The sequence below is a fragment of the Phaethon aethereus genome (genome assembly GCF_964289735.1).
Source record: "Phaethon aethereus genome assembly, chromosome: 17".
Lineage (NCBI taxonomy): Eukaryota > Metazoa > Chordata > Aves > Phaethontiformes > Phaethontidae > Phaethon > Phaethon aethereus.
Genome location: NC_138593.1, coordinates 14,512,117 through 14,528,575, shown reverse-complemented (window position 1 = coordinate 14,528,575; position 16,459 = coordinate 14,512,117). Strand labels below are relative to the sequence as shown.

The 16,459-nt window shown below is 71.3% G+C and overlaps 1 protein-coding gene across 1 annotated transcript; it reads left to right on the top strand.

Moving 5' to 3' along the window:
* Positions 1 to 5,436: 5,436 nt before the first annotated feature.
* Positions 5,437 to 14,683, top strand: DTX1 (deltex E3 ubiquitin ligase 1; the record flags this gene model as incomplete). The annotated part of the gene is made up of 9 exons (XM_082007929.1): positions 5,437 to 5,695; positions 9,030 to 9,690; positions 12,141 to 12,202; positions 12,361 to 12,522; positions 12,791 to 12,852; positions 13,029 to 13,187; positions 13,299 to 13,460; positions 13,555 to 13,644; positions 14,196 to 14,683. 9 exons carry the CDS (start codon positions 5,437 to 5,439, stop codon positions 14,409 to 14,411), a joined length of 1,833 nt encoding a protein of 610 aa, XP_081864055.1. The 3' UTR covers positions 14,412 to 14,683.
* Positions 14,684 to 16,459: the final 1,776 nt, after the last annotated feature.

Genomic DNA, 16,459 nt, shown 5'->3' with positions numbered 1-16,459 from the left:
GGGGGCGTGATGGGGGGCAGGCTCGGGGGGGCGGTCGAGCCACAGCCCCGGGAGCCGGGGGGGGGCTCAGCGGAGGGAGGGGGCACGATCCGGGGCCCTGGTCCCCGTGTGAGCGAGCGTGCCCCGGGCGTGAGCCCCTCCGCGTGGGTACACACGCGTGTGTGCGTGCGTGCGTGTGCATGGGTACACGTGTGCGTGCGTGTGCATGGGGGCACACACGTGTGTGCTTCTGTGTGTGTGTGCAGGTACAGGCCTGTGCGCGCGTCCCTGCCTGTGTGTGGGTGCACGCATGTGTGCGCGCCTGTGCACCCCTGTGTGTGCACGTGTGCGTGCGCATGGGTTACACACGTGTATCTGCATCTGCGCGTGCCCGTGCTCACACGCATGTGTGCGTGCACGGGTTCACACATCCGTGTGCTGCTGTGTGCGTGTGTGTACACACGCGCGTCCGCATGCGCGTGCACACCCGTGTGCCCTCACACCCACACGCGTGTGCCCACGTGCCCATCCGCGTGCCACAGGCTCCGGCTCCGCGCGTGTCTCTGTGCACACGCAGGTGTGTTTGTGCCTGCGTGTGTCTACGTGTGTGCACGCGGCCTGGGCGTGTGTACGTCCGCCTGTCTGTCTGTCTGTCTCCGGCTGTTCTTCCGGCTGCCTCTTCCATGCGCGCGTGTGTGTGTGGTCCCCGTGTCGGGCGTGTGAGGAGGCCACGTGTGTGCATGGGCGTGCGTGGGTGGTCCCTGCCGGGGGGTGTCAGTGGGGCAGTGTTGGGGGGGGGCAGCCCTAGAGGCAGCGTCTGTCTGTCTGTCTGTGTCTGGGGACACGTCCCTGCACCGGCAGCACCCCAGGACCCCCGGGTATGAAGGACCCCATCTCCTCTGTGGGGCACGGGGTGGGTCTCAGCCCCCTTGATCAAGGCTGTCAGCACCCACGCCCCCACCCTGCCTGCACGGGGGACCCCGGCACACGGGTGGTCGCTGTCGGCTCATCTGCCAACCCGCTGCGCCCCTTCCCACGTCCGGGCCCCCCATCTGTGGGGTGGGGGTGTGTGCGGGGGAGCTGCGCTCTGCCCCCCGCCCCGGCACGGGGGGAGCCCCGGAAGGCCTGGAGCTGGGCCGGGGGGGGGGGCCAAGCGGGGCGGGAGGACTCTGCGCTGGAGCGGACGAGGGAGCGCTCCCACGAGGCCCCCCCACCCGTGGGTGCCACCTTCCCCCGGGCAGGGTGGTAGGTGGGGAGCTGGCACGGCACAGGCGAGGGGGGGGGGGAGATGCGCCCCCAAATCATCCACCCACGCCTGGGGGGGGACCCATCGCCCCGACTGCTCAGGGGGAGCCCTGCCAGCCCCCCCGGCCGGCCGCCCGGCCCCCCGCCTGTCCTTGCCGTGGGGCCCGGGACGTGCTGTTTACCCTCGTGGGTGCTTGGAGGAGCCGAAGGCCGCCCGCGCTCCTCCTCAGACTAAACAAGGCCGCGCGTATCGCACCAGATGATGCGCGTGTGTCCCCAGGCCCCCCGCCCATGCGCGGTGGGGACAGGGCTGGGGGGCTGTGAGGGCTCAGCGCCGGTGGGACGGATCCTGCCTGGCTCTGGCAGGCTCCCTCCGGCAGCCGGGGGGCTGGGGCTTCGGGGGGCTGCAGGCACTGGGGTCCCCCGTCTCGTCCCCCAAAGTGGGGCAGCCCCGCTCCCGCTGCTCCCTGATGGCCGTCCCAGGCTGTCCCCAGCCTGGAGCTGTGCACGCGGGGACAGCCTGCGGCCGCACCGGACCTTGTCCCCATGGCTCCCCTGAGTGACCCCCACGCGGCCCCGGGGTCCCCTCACCCACGCCCACCCCCTGCTGGGGTCCCTCCAGGGCTCCTCGGGCCTGTTTCGGCCGGGATCCGGGTGCCTGTGCCATGTCACTGTCCCAGCCCCAGGTCCTCATGCCGTGGCCCAGCTCCCAGTCCCCGTGCCATGTCCCTGCCCTCGCTCCATGTCCCCAATACCATGTCCCCATCCCAGCTCCATGTCCCTGCGCCATGTCCCCATCCTAACTCCAGGTCCCCATGCCATGGCCAAGCTCCAGGTCCCTGTCCCAGCTCCAGGTCCTTGCCCTGGCTCCATGTCCCCATCCCAGGTCTCCAACCCAGCTCCAGGTCCCCATCCCAGCTCCGGGTCCCCATGCCGTGGCCCAGCTCCATGTCTCCATGCCATGTCCCTGCTCTGGGTCCATGTCCCCTTGCCACGTCCCAGCTCCGGGTCCCCATCCCAGCTCCGGGTCCCCGTGCCATGGCCCAGGCAGGGACCAGGGCTCAGAGATGAGCTTAAATTGAGGCTCCCAGGCTGGGGGGGGGCTGGGGGGCCCAGATGGGGCCGCTCAGGGCAATTACGGCCTGTTAATGGCCACAGAGCCCTGCCCCGTGTCCCCACCAATGTCCCCAGCTCTGCATCCCCCAAACTACCTCCGACGCCGTTGGCTCCCCGAAAAGCACGTGCCCTCCCAGCCCGACTCCCGGCGAGGCATGAGGCACACCGGGATGGGGACAGGCATGCTGGTGGGTCCCATGGGTGCTGATGGGGCTCACAGAGCAGCCCCTCGGGACCCTCGCCCCTGCCTGAGCTGTGGCATTAAGGTGCCCAGTTCCATTTGCCCTGGGACCGGCACCTGGCATGAGACTGGCTCCTGGCATGAGACCTGGGTGCAGCTCATTGCACGGATGGGGCAGTGGGTGGCTCCTGTCCATGCGGGCCGACGGGGAGCCGGGTCCCCCACCCTGGGGACGTGGACGGGTGGGTGTCCCCACGCTCGACCCCGCTCAGCCGGGGCCCCCGCGGTGCCTCCCCGGGCTGCCACGCCCCGTGGCCGAGGCCACCAGGTGGCACTGCGAGGCCACCGTGGCCGTGGCTGCCCGCCCAGGGCCAGCCCCGCGGCCCACGAGTGCCCCTTCCCGGCGGTGGGGGGGATGTGGCCGGGGCGCGCGAGGAACTACCCCTGTCCCCTGATTTGTCCCCAAATCAGTCCCTCCATGGGCACAGCCACAGTGACAGCTCCCCTGTCCCCAAATCCGCCCCTCGGCAGGCAGAGCCGCGAGCCCCCGGGCCGAGGGGGGTGGTGATGGGGGCGAGTGGGGCAGACAGTGGGGTGTCCCCACGGCTCAGGGGCTCCTGCCACCTCCCGTGCCTCAGTTTCCTCACGGGGCTGCCGGAACCACGTACCCTAAAGGGGGACAAGGTCCCCTCCCGGCCAGGCTGGTCAACGCGGGGGGCAGCCCCCCATGGGGACACCCCACCCCACGTGCACTTGTGTGAGCACACGCACGCTCGCCCCTCTGACACGCGTGTGTGCCCATGGGCCAGGGCTGGGCCACCTGCGGGTGCCGCTGCCTAGTCCTGCCCTGGGTGCAGGTTCCTGGCGTGGGTGCTGGGTGCCCGGTGTCTGTGTGGGTCCGCGGTGTGGGTCCCTGGCGTGGGTGTGGGTCCTGGCCGCGTGGCCGGAGCGGGTGTAGGTGTACGTGTGGCTGGGCACTCGGTCCCAGGGTGGGCACCCACAGCAGGTAGGGGTCCCCACTGGGGGTGCTGGGTGTGGGTGCCTGGCCCCGGTGTGTGTCCCCGGTGCGGGTGACCGCTCCCGGGGCGCGTCCCCGGTGCGTTTCCCCCGTGCGGGTGCCGGGTCCCAGTGTGTGTCCCTGGTCCCGGTGCGTGTCCCCGGTGCGAGTGCCCGGTCCCGGTGCGTGTCCCCGGTGCGGGTGCCCGCGCGGCCGTGCGCGCCGCCGCCGGTGCCCGTGGCTGCCTGGCGCTGGCGGAGCGCTGCCGCCGCCCGGCCCCGCGCCCGCCGCCGCCGCTGCTCCCGGTGCGGCTGCGGGTCCCGCTGCGGCGGCGGCCGCCCGAGGTAGCGGCGGGGGGCGCGGGCGGTGCCGGGCGGCGGCGGCGGCCATGGCGGGGCGGGGGGTGCCGGCTCCGGGGGGGCGGCGGCGGCGGGACCATGCACCGGCGGGGGGGAACCGTTGCACCGGCGGCTGCCGTGCAGCGGGGGGGCTGGGGGCTGCGTGCACCGGGGCTGTCGTGCACCGGGGGGGCTGCCGTGCACCGGGGGGGGCTCCCGTGCGCCGGGGGCCGGGCCTGGCCTTTCCAACCCCCCCGCCCCGAGCAGCCGGGTCCCGGGGCTCGTCCCCACAGCCCGTCCCCGGGGGGGCCCCGGGGTTGGGGTGAGGGTGCTCGGGGTCACGGTGGGGCCTGGCTGAGCGCGAGGGTGCACACGCGTGTGGAGGTGTGAGGGTGCGCGTGTGCACGCCCTTGTCCGTGCGTGTGTGTGTGTGTGCGTCCCTGTTGGGGGGGGGTGTCGTTGTGCTGCCTTGGGTCCCCGGTGTCTGTCTGTCCATCTGCCTTGGTCCCGCTGTCTGCCTGCGTCCCGGCGGCGTGTGTGCCAGCGCGGGTGCCCGCGGGTGCGTCTCTGTGTCAGTGTGTCTGTGTGTGCCTGGCCGCGTCCGTGCGTCCGTCTGCCTACGGTGGCTGTGCAGCAAAACCCCTCCCCGGCCCCCCGCCCACCCCCGTGGGGCTGGGGGCTGCTGTGGGTGGGTGAGGGACTGGCTGGGGGAGCGGGGGGCCCGGGATCACCCCCAGCCCGATGCCTGCAGTGCAGATCATAAATCAGCGGCAGCTGGAGCAGGCTCGGGGGGCCGCGGGCTCCCTGGCAGCCAGACCGCCTGCACAGGGAGCGGTGGGGCTCCCCGGCCGTGTGGGGCCCCCGCCAGCCCCACGGAGCCGTGAGCAGGATCACCTGTCCCCCCCGTCCCCCTTGTCCCCGCTGTCACGTTGGAAGCCAGCAGCCGGCCGGGGCTGGCAGGCAGCCCGCGCTGCCAGGGCTGCGGGCACAGCCCTCGCTTGCCCGCCGGCTTCGTGCGGGTGACGGGGACGGTCCCCCAGCTGCCACCCACGTGGCGGTACCCAGGGTGACCAGCGCCGTGGCCCTCTTTTGTAGGTGACACCCCCCTCATTTGCCACCGGTGACGAGCTGGGCGGCGGGGACAGCCATGGAGCCACCGAGGACATAGGCTGAGTGGCGGGACGCGAGGAGGAAGAGGAGGAGGGGGTGTCTTGGGGACAGCACCTTGGTTGTGTGTCCCCAGCACCATCCGCAGCCGCCAGCTACCCTTGAGCCGACGCAGCGTGGGGGTGTCCCCGTGGCTTTTTGGATCCTGAGCCCTGCCAGCGCCGCGGAGAGGAGGAAGGGCCGAGGAAGACGTGCCGGGTGATGGATGGCCCCAGCCCGGCGCGGCAGCACCGGGAGAGCGGGACCGGGCGTCTCGGGGACCTCGGGGACTTGTCTGGCAGTGCCCGCCTCTGCAGAGCCCCGCAGCGTTTGCTCCGCTGAGCTCCGGAGCCCGCAGCTGGCGGGAGCCGGGAGGAGGATTCGGAGGGTGTGTGCCGGGGCATGGCGTGGGGCTGAGCCGCCGTCCCCCCGGCATGGCGCGGCAAGGCTCGGGGGCCATGCTGGCCTCCGGCGGCCTGGGCTTCCCCCCGCAAAACCTGGCCCGCGTGGTGGTGTGGGAGTGGCTGAACGAGCACGGGCGCTGGAGGCCCTACTCGGCCGCCGTCTGCCACCACATCGAGAACGTGCTGAAGGAGGACGCCCGTGGCAGCGTGGTGCTGGGCCAGGTTGACGTCCAGCTGGCGCCCTACGTCATCGACCTCCAGTCCATGCACCAGTTCCGGCAGGACACGGGTAAGGGGCTGGCGCCGAGCCGGGAGCATCCGTCTGTCTGTCCATCCATCCATCCCTCCATCCATCCATCCATCCATCCCTCCCTCCCTCCATCCCTCCTTCCATCCCTCCATCCATCCTTCCACCCATCCATCCTTCCATCCATCCACCCATCCATCCATCCATCCACCCTTCCATCCTTCCATCCATCCCTCCATCCTTCCATCCTTCCATCCCTCCCTCTCACCCAATGTATCTCTACTTACTCGTCTGTCACTTCATTCCTGCATCCATCCATCCATCCACCCACCCATCCGTCTGTCCCTCCATCCCATTGCACACACCCTCCTCTCCATCCGTCTGTCCCTCCCGTTCCTTCTCTCCTCCCCTCGCCCCGCTGGGCCTTGCTCCCCCCGTGGACCCCACGAGGCTCCTCCTGGCTTTTTCTTTCCCCCTCCCCACTTGCCCCCTCCACCGTGGACCCCTGCCCCAAAGTCCCTCCGTCCCCTCTCACCCCCTGTGGGGTGCTGTGGGTGGGTGGTGTGTCCCACTGTCACACTGATCACCCGTCTGCCCCACAAACCTGCTCCATCCGAGGTCCCCAAGGAACTGGGGAGGCCCCAGTTTAGGCACCGGGAGCTGCGGCGGGCACTGGGCTGGTTGCAGCCACGCGGCTGCGGCGGTCGGCGCCTGCCTGCCGACGGCGCCGTGCTGCGGCACGCATCCAGGCCACGCGTCCTCAGGGGAAATCAGAGCCAGTCCCGCGCCGGCACCGAGCCCAGACCCCATTAAATGTGTCCCCATCATGGTGTGACCCATTAAAGCGGTGCGTGCCGGCTGTGCTGCGGGGGACTCGCTGGTCCGGGTGCTTTCCTGGCCATCCCTGCCCGCCGGGAAGCACGGGGCTGCCGAGGCCAGGGTCCGGCCCCAGGCCCGGCAGAGCGGGCAGGGGACCTGCCACGCACCGGGTGACACCTCCCGGCCCCCCCCGGCCTTGCCTGGGGACACACAGGGGCCACCCCAGAGCAGGACCCCCATGGCTGTGCCCCCCCCCGCCCAGCGGCGTGACCCTTGCCTGCGGATATGGCTCCCACGATGGGCTGGGACCGAGCCAGGGACTCCGAGTCGGTCTCCAGCTGGTCACGGGCTTGGCAAGGGGCAACTTGGCACCCACAGCCCCGAGTCAGCGTGACCGCGCTGACTCGGGGCTGCGGGTGCCACTGGGACACCCTGGCTGTCCCCGTGCCAGCTCCTGCCAGCTTTGGCCAGGACCCATCCTCTGCCAGCCGGCACCTGGCACCGCAGCCCCGGGGGAACACGCGCCCACGGTGGGGCCGCGGCTGGGTTTGGGGGTGACGTCTCTGCCGGGAGGAAAAGGGCCCTTCCCGGGATGGCCCTGGGTACCGTGGTCCCCGGTGGGGACCCATGGGCCGGCAGGGCTTGGGGACAGGGATGCTGAGAGAGGGACCTCACTGACCGCAGGGGTGTCACGGGAGGGGACGTGGCCATCGCTTCGGCTCCATCCCGTAGATCCCCTTTCGGCTTCGTCGGCTCCGTGTGCCCCGTCCCTGTATCCGCCCCCGTCCATCATCTCTGTCCTCGGATGTGGCCTGGGGACAGCCGGGTTTGGAGGTTGTCAGATGGCTCTGGAGTCCCGTGGTGCTCGGGGACACGAGGGTCACCCGTGCTGAGGGTGCTCCCGGTGCCCGCTGTGGCATGGGGCCCCAGGGAAGGCGGGCGGGAGGCTGAGGGCGAGGGGGGGCTTGGCCCACCTGGGGAGGGAGAAACCCAGGCCAAAACGGCGACGGTGCTAAACGAGGTGACCCCGTTCCCAGCAGCGGAGACGTGCGTCCCCTCCCTGTGGCCCTGGGGACGCTGCCTCGGCCCCACGGCTCCGGCACGGTTGGTGGAGGGGGCGGGGGCTGGGGGGCTGGGGGCAGCAGGTGGCCCTCGGGGACCCGGAGCTGCCTGTGCCCGCGGGCACGGGCTGGGGCGTCCTCCCCTCGCCCCCCTCTGCTCTGCGGGATGCAGGATGTGGGATGAAGGATGCGGGATGCAGATGTGGCAGCGGGATGCGGGATGTGGGATGCGGGATGAAGGATGCGGGATGCAGATGTGGCAGCGGGATGCGGGATGTGGGTTGTGGGATGCAGGATGTGGGATGAAGGATGCGGGATGCAGATGTGGCAGCAGGATGCGGGATGCGGATGTGGGATGCGAGATGCGGGATGTGGATGTGAGCGGGCAGTGGGATGCGGATGCGAGGACCAGCGGGTGCGGGACACGGATGTGAGCGGGATGCACGAGTGGGCAGCAGGACAGGGGACATGGACGCAAGGAGGTGAACACAAGCGGGATGCAGGGCATGGATATGAGCGGGATGTGGGCAGGAGCGGGCAGCGGGACGTGGGCAGGAGCGGGCGGTGGGATTTGGGATGCCGGCAGGAGCGGGCAGCGGGGAGCGGGGTGGGCAGCCTCCCCGCCTCCCTCCCGCGGGGCTGCCGGCCGAGCTGCCTCAGCACAAGCCGGCAGCCGGGGCCGGGCTCTGCTGCCTGACGCGGCCGATGATTAATGACCGTTATTAGCGTCGTTAATCGGGCTGGGCAAACGGTGCCGGCGAAGGGATTAGAAAGGCACCGTGCTGCGGGGGCACCGCCAGGGCTACGGCTGGAGGAGGGGGCCGCGATGCCTCCCCCACCGCCGCAGCGTCCGACTCGGTCGCAAACAAGCAGCGAGGGGCCAGGATTTGGCCGTGTCCGGGGGACAACGCCTCGCTCCCGTGACCGCCGGCGCCGGCCGGAGCCGCGGCAGATGTCAGGAAACCCCTCCTGACCGGGAAATGGCCCCCCGGCCCCGGGGGTGGCGAGGGGACCCCGGCCGGGGCGGGCGGCGATGGGCCTGCACCACAGCGATGGAAAAAGGCGCTGGGGACCGCGCAGCATCGCCCTTCCCACGGCGGCCGGGGCCGTGATCCCAACCCCGGCAGCCCGGCCGGCGGCCAAGCCGGCACCGCCGCCGCTGACGGAGGGTTGTTGAGCCTCAGAGTCCCCGGGGAGGCACGGCCCCGCAGACGCGCCGATCGATCCACCGCACGCCGCGGCTGCCGCTGCTCGGCGGAGGGGAGGCGGGTGCTGCCTGCCGGGGTGCGGCGGCCGTCGCCCCTCCCGCACCCCGGGGCGCTTCGTGGAGGGCGAAAGCGGCCGCTTGCACAGCAAAGCGCCTCTGCGTCCCCGTCCCCGCGGGGAGCCGGGCTGGGAACCGGACTCGCGCGTGTGCGTGCAGGCGCGGTGCCCTCCACCAGCACCCCGGGGTGCTGGGGCCCTGCGGGCGCTCACCCCCCGCCTTGTCTCCCCAGGGACCATGCGCCCCGTACGCAGGAACTTCTACGACCCGTCCTCAGCCCCGGGGAAAGGAATCGTGTGGGAGTGGGAGAACGACAACAGCTCCTGGACGCCCTACGACATGGACATCTGCATCACCATCCAGAACGCCTACGAGAAGCAGCACCCTTGGCTGGACCTCTCCTCCCTGGGCTTCTGCTACCTCATCTACTTCAGCAGCATGTCCCAAATGAACCGGCAAACCCAACGCAAGCGCCGGCTGCGGCGTCGCATGGACCTGGCGTATCCCCTCACCATGGGCTCCATCCCCAAGTCGCAGTCGTGGCCGGTGGGCGCCAGCACGGGGACACCCTGCTCCTGCCCGCAGTGCCTGCTGGTCAACAGCACCCGCGCCGCCTCCAACGCCATCCTGGCTTCCCAGCGCCGCAAACTCTACCCGGGTGCCGTCCGCCAAAGCAGCACCTTCGCCGGGGCGGCTCTGTGGCCGGCGGGGGCGGGGGCGGCAGCGGCCACGGGTGGCACGGCCAGCGGCGAGGGGCTGCGGGTGCCCGGCGGGGCGTTCGCCCCCAGCCAGAGCGTGCCCGGTGGGGCACCGCTGCCCGGGCTCAACAACCTCAACCGGCCCGGCACGCAGCGGGGAGCCGGACTGGGCGCCCGTGCCACCGTTCCCCCGGGGTAAGCTGTCTGGCGGAGGGTGGCCCGGGGAAGGGGACGGCCGTGGTGTCACCGAGGCCGTGGGGACGCCAGGCGAGGTGGGCGCAGGGACGGGCACGCAGAGCCGGGGGGAAGGGGAGGTGGAGGTGCCTCGTCTGCTGTCGCCTGGCACAAGCGGCCCTGGCACCGCGTCACCTCCGGCCCCGGGCCCCGCACCCTGGGGACACGGCGGCAGGAGGGGTGGCCCTGGCAGCTGTCTCATCCCGGGTGGTCCCCTGCATCCCCGCCCCTGCCGAGGGGCTGCGGTGATTTGCGCAGCGTGCTGCGCCGTGCCGTCCCGCGCTGCGCCATGCCGTCCTGCGCTGTGCCGTGCCACGCTGTGCCGTGCCATGGCACGGCGTGCCGTGCCATGCCATGCTGTGCCGTTGCGCGCCGTGCCATGGCGTGCTGTGCCGTGCCGTGCTGTGCCGTGCCATGGCGCACTGTGCCGTGCCGTGCCGTGCCATGGCATTCTGTGCCGTGCCACGCTGTGCCGTGCCATGGCGTGCCGTGCCGTGCCACGCTGCGCTGTGCTGTGGCGTGCCATGCCGTGCCATGGCGTTCTGTGCCGTGCCACGCTGTGCCGTGCCATGGCGTGCTGTGCCGTGCCATGGCGCGCTGTGCCGTGCCGTGCCATGGCGTGCCGTGTCATGGTGCACTGTGCCGTGCTGTGCCATGGCATGCTGTGCTGTGCCATGCTGTGCTGTGCCATGGCGCGCTGTGCCGTGCCGTGCCATGCCGCGCTGTGCCGTTGTGCGCTGTGCCGTGCCGTGCCATGGCGTGCCATGCCACGCCGTGCCGTGCATGGCGTGCTGTGCTGTGCCATGCCGTGCTGTGCCGTGTCATGGTGCACTGTGCCGTGCCGTGCCATGTCATGGTGCACTGTGCCGTGCCGTGCCATGGTGCGCTGTGCCGTGCCGTGCCATGCCATGGCGTTCCATGCCGCGCTGTGCCGTGCCGCGCCATGCTGTGCCGTGCCATGGCGTGCTGTGCCATGCCGCGCCATGCTGTGCCGTGCCGGCTGGAGGAGATGGGGCGCCTGGTCCTGGGGCACCGGTGTCCCACTGGCCGGCGCGAGGTGTATGGCCCCGGCTGGCGGCCGGCGCCACAGTCCCCCCTACATGGAGGGGAACAACTCACCGAGAGGATACGGGTGGGCGAGCACCCGGGGACAAGGGCAGAGCCCGTCCCTTCCCTCCCGGCTCCCTGCCGTGGAGGCGGATCTGGCCCCGGGCTGAGGGGCGCGGCGGGGAGGCAGAGGGGTCCCAGCTGGGGCTGGGAGGTGGGGCCGGGGCGGGAGGCAGGTTCACTCAGCCCCCGGCAGGTCCTGGCGCGTTTCCTTCCCCTGCTGACGTGCCGCTTTCGCTTCCGCGGGCCGGGCGCTGGACCAAGCGGTCCCCGTCCCCGTCCCCATCGCTGTCCCCGTCCCCGTCCCGGCGCGCAGGCCCCATCCCACGCATCCCCATGGACAGGTAGGAGGGAGCCCGAAAGACCCTGGGAGGGGCCCCGGGCTTTGGGAATGGGAGGGAAAACGCCCGCAGTCCCAGCTCGTCGTGGGGCTGAGCGCTACCGAAACTCATCGCCGTGATGGTTGTATGCGTGGGGAGCTTTTGGGATGGGCAAGGGGCTGACGCTGCTGGTGGGGGCTGCTGCGCCAGGCTGCTGAGCTGGGGGATGTGGGCTGGCAGGGGGATTCGGGGTGTGGGCAGGGGCGGGGGTTCTCTGTGGGCTGCGGGAGTGGGGGGGGGTGAGGGCCGGAGAGCGCCCGGGCGCCGTGCAGGGCTGCTCTGCTGCGCTTCCTTGCTCATCCCCTGTCCCGGTGCATGCCCCGTTCCATCCGTCCATCCATCCATCCGTCCGTCCATCCATCCGTCCGTCCGTCCGTCTGTCCGCGCCCAGCTGCGCGCCCGGCCTTGCACGCACGGGTGCACGCCCGGCGCGGTGCACGCCCGGCGCGGTGCACGCACGGGCGCCCACACGGACGCACACGCGCACGGGAGGTGCCCTGGGTCAGCGGGGCTGAGCAGGCAGGGAGGCACCGTGCCGTCGCCTCGGGGGTCTCGGTGCTGGCAGCCCTGGAGGGGTGAGGGTCCCCTTGGGGCACGGGGGCGATGGCCAGGGCGGTGGGTGAGGTGCCGAGGCGCAGGGACGTCCCCGTGGGGGACGCGGGACACGAGGCGTCGCCATTGGGACGTCCCGACGAGGCGCCTTCCCTGGGTGGTGGAAGTGATGTCCCCGGCGCCGTTGGGTCCCCAGGGAGGGACACATGGCGCTGGGCGACGGCCCCATGAGGTGGGACAGCAACCCCCCAGGGACGGCGAGGGGACACCCTGCCCTGCGCCCCCCGGGGAGGGTGCTGCCCTGGGGACGCGCCATGCCGGCGGGGACGGTGCCAGCCCGGCTGAGCCCCTTCCCCTCCCGTCTCCGCGCAGGGTGCCAGCCCTCCCGGTCAAGAACCTGAACGGCACCGGCCCCGTCCATCCTGCCCTCGCAGGTAAGGGGGGTCCTGCCACCAGCCGGGTGTCTCCGGGGGTGACGTCGAGGGCCTGGGGGGCAGGAGGGGCAGGGCGTGGGGCTGGGGCACGGCCAGGTGGTGGGAAGGATGGACAGACCTCGGGTGGGCGGACGGACAGCACCTCTCCCCCGGCGCAGGGATGATGGGCATCCTCATGTGTGCGGCCGGGCTGCCCGTCTGCCTGACCCGCGCCCCCAAACCCATCCTGCACCCGCCGCCCGTCAGCAAGAGTGACATCAAACCCGTGCCCGGGGTCAACGGCATCTGCAGGAAAACCAAAAAGAAGCACCTCAAAAAGAGTAAGGAGCCACCGGCATCCCCGCGCGCCCTCAGCCATGCCAGCCTCTGCCGGAGGGGAAACTGAGGCACGGGTGCTGCTGCCGCCGGCAGGCGTGGAACCCCCAAGGGGTTTGCCGGCGGCTTTTGGGGTGATGCTCACGGTTCCTCCGTGCCACATGCTGGCACCCCGTCCTCCTCGTGCTGTCCCCATCCTGGTGGCAGGCGTGGCAGGGCGTTGGGGGCACCCCGGGCAGGCTCTGATGGCACCCCCTCCTCTGCCCGTGGCAGGCAAGACCCCCGAGGACGTGGTGCGCCGCTACATCCAGAAGGTGAAGAACCCCCCGGACGAGGTGAGTGGGCGTCCCTGGGCGCTGCGGCTCGGCCCACAGGCTCCCCCCGGGGCCGCTTGGAGGTTCGCGGGGCTTGGGCACGGGCAGAGGTGCAGGCAGGGCAGGGGCAGCCGCCCATGGCAGGCAGAGAACTGGGGATGACGTCCCCGTCCCGCCCGGGTGCTGATGCCCGGCAGGATTGCACCATCTGCATGGAGAGGCTGGTCACCTGCTCCGGCTACGAGGGCGTCCTCAGCCACAGGGGCATCAAGCCGGAGCTGGTGGGCAAGCTGGGCAAGTGCGGGCACATGTACCACCTCCTCTGCCTCCTGGCCATGTACAACAACGGCAACAAGGTGAGCTGGGACCCCCCCGGGGGGGACACCCGCCCCGTGGTCGCCCATCCCCACGGGTGGGTGCTGCGGGGCTGGGTGCCGTCCCTGATGCCCAGCCGGGTGCGCGTGCAGGACGGCAGCCTGCAGTGCCCCACCTGTAAGGCCATTTACGGGGAGAAGACGGGCACGCAGCCCCCCGGGAAGATGGAGTTTCACCTCATCCCCCACTCCCTCCCGGGTTACACCGACTCCAAAACCATCCGGATCGTCTACGACATCCCCACCGGCATCCAGGTGAGGCACCTGCACCCGCCGCCCCCGGGACCCCCCGCCGGCCTGGGTGCCCTCACCTTGTGCCACCCGCTCACCTCATTACCCTCCCACCCAGGGCCCGGAGCACCCCAACCCCGGCAAGAAGTTCACGGCACGTGGCTTCCCGCGGCACTGCTACCTGCCCGACAACGAGAAGGGCAGGAAGGTGAGTGTGCCCGATGGCACCGGGGTGGGGTGGGATGGGATGGGAGGGGATGGGAGGGGATGGGAAGGGGATGGGATGTTGATGGGAAGGGATGGGATGGGATGGGATGGGGTGGGATGGGATGGGATGGGAAGGGAAGGGATGGAAGGGAAGGGGATGGGATGGGGATGGGAAGAGGATGGGATGGGATGGGATGGGATGGGATGGGATGGGATGGGATGGGATGGAACGGGATGGGAAGGGGGTGGGATGTGATGGTGATGGGATAGGATGGGACAGTGATGGGAAGGGCTGGGATGGGATGGGACGAGACAGGATGGGATGGTGATGGGATGGTGACGGGATGGGAAGGGATGGGAAGGGATGGGATGAGGAGGATGCAGCAGTGCCAGGGTGGGGCTGGGGTGTGCCACAGGGAAGGGTGGCACCATGCGGGCACCTTGCCAAGGCTGAATTTTGCACCCTGGGGTGCTGAGGGCCGAGCGGTGCCGGGCGGGAGGAGGGCTGGGGGTGCCGGGTGGGCAAGTGATGGCCGTGCCCACCTGCCACAGGTGCTGAAGCTCCTGATCGTGGCCTGGGACCGGCGGCTCATCTTCACCATCGGCACCTCCAACACCACGGGGGAGTCGGACACGGTGGTGTGGAACGAGATCCACCACAAGACCGAGTTCGGCTCCAACCTGACGGGCCACGGCTACCCGACCCCAACTACCTGGACAACGTCCTGGCTGAGCTGCTGGCCCAGGGCGTCTCCGAGGCTACCCTGAAGGACTGAGGCAAGGGTGAGGGGCTGCCCACTGCCCCCTCGCCCCCGCGTCCCCGCCCGTGCCACCGCCGCCCGCGCCGCTTCGCTGCCGACGCCGCAGCCCTGCCGAGTGGCCTCGTCCCCGGTCCGGGACCACCCAGTTCCACCCGCCACGTGTCCCCATGTCCCCCGTCCCGGTTCGCCCCGCTCCCGTGGCGATAGCATCGTGGGCTGGTGCTTTTCTTTTTCTACCCGTGGCCTCTTTGCGCGTCAGCTGCCCGCGCCACCCGCGCCACCCGCCACTGCCCCACGGAGCCGCGTACAGCCAGTGCCATGTGTACATCTCTGTGTTACAGAATACACCCCGCGCCGGGCCAGTGTCCCCACTGTGTACCCTCCGTGTCCCCACTCGGGTCCCTGGACCTCCCACGCTCCGGGGATGCCCGGTGGCACCGCCGCAGGATCGGTCCCCTGGTGGGGTGCCCCCGAGAGTGGGTGTCAGTCACTCCCTGCGGGGATGCTGGGCTGGTGGAGGGGGACTTGGGGCACCCCCGTGGGCAGAGGACCGTGTGTGTGTGCACACGCGTGTGCTGGGGGGCCCCAGCCCCGCTGTCCCCGCACACGCCCCCCTCACCGAGAGGGAGGAGGCGAGGAGCAGCGGGGGGGGGAGGGGTGTGGGTGGGTGGCCATGACTACAGCTCCCAGCAGGCCCCGCGGCGCGGGCCGGCCGGGCTGGGCGCGGGGAAGCGCAGGGCATGCTGGGAGCTGTAGTCCCGGCCGCCGCCGTTCAAACGGTGGGCGCCGGGGCCGGAGTGGGGCTCGGCGGCGGCCCCGAGGCGCCGTCGCGACGGGCGAAGGCGTCGTGGGCGATGTCCAGGTCCCGCAGCACCGCCGACAGCCGCCCCCCGGGGGGGCCTGCGCCAGCGTCAGCGCCGCGCCCGCACCCACCCGCGGCACCCCACCCGCAGTACCCCCCCGGCACTTATCCCCACTACCCATCCCCGGCACCCATCCTTGACACCCATCTCCGGCGCCCACCCGCGGCATCCACCCACGGACCGCCCCCACCTCCCCCATTCCACTATGTCCCAACCCGTCCCGCCGTCCCCGCCCTCCAACGCCCCACGGACGCGGACAGGCACTGCTGGAGGGGTGTGCGTGGGAGTGGCGATGGGGGTGTGCGTGGGCATGGGAGATGTTTATGGGGATGTATCGGGAGGAAGGGCGTGCGTGTGCAGGGGTGTGCGTGTGTCTGTAGCTGGGTGTGGGTGCACCCACGCCCGCGTGTGCATCAGTGCGCGCCCGGGCGTGCATATCCGTGTGTGCGCACGCGTGCGTGGGCGTGCGCATCCCGCTGGGCGTGTGTCCCCGTGGCCGTGTGGCCGCGGCCGCGTGTATTTGCTGTCCTCTGGTGGAGGGAACCCGGAGTGCTGTCTGTGGGTGCAGGCTGTGCGTGGGAGTGTGCAAGCGTCTGCATGCCTGTGCGAGCGTGGGCATGTGTGTGTGCATGCGTGTGCAAGTGCATGCGTGTGAGTGCATGCATCTGCAAGCGTGTGCAAGCGTGTGCATGCGTGTGCATGTCTGTGCAAGTGCATGCATGCACGTGCCACATCTGTGCACGCATGTGCAAGTGTGTGCATGCACGTGCGTGCCAGCTGCCCCACGCAGGGGCCGCCCCAGGCAGCACCCTGGGGTGCAGGGTCCCCATCACCCCTCCCGCAGCAGAGCTGCCTGTACCTGCCTGCCCTGGGCAGGGGGGCTCGGCTGCTGCGCCGCCCTCGGGACCCTCATCCTCCGCCGCCCTGCAGGGAGAGGGATCCCTCAGCGCGCTCCCACCCTGCCCACCAGCACCCAGGGTCCCCCGGGACCCCCACGCCACGGGCCAGCCCCCCGCCAGCCTCACCGCAGCCGGGCCTGTGCCCGCCGGAGATGCCCGTAGAGGGTCTGCGCCGCTGCCGCGGGGTCCAGGGGGTCACTCCACTCGCTCAGCGCCACGGCGCTGTGGGTCCGGCTGCACCCCGGTGCTGCCAACGATAGCCGCAGTGGGGGTGCCGGGGGACTCCCGGCACA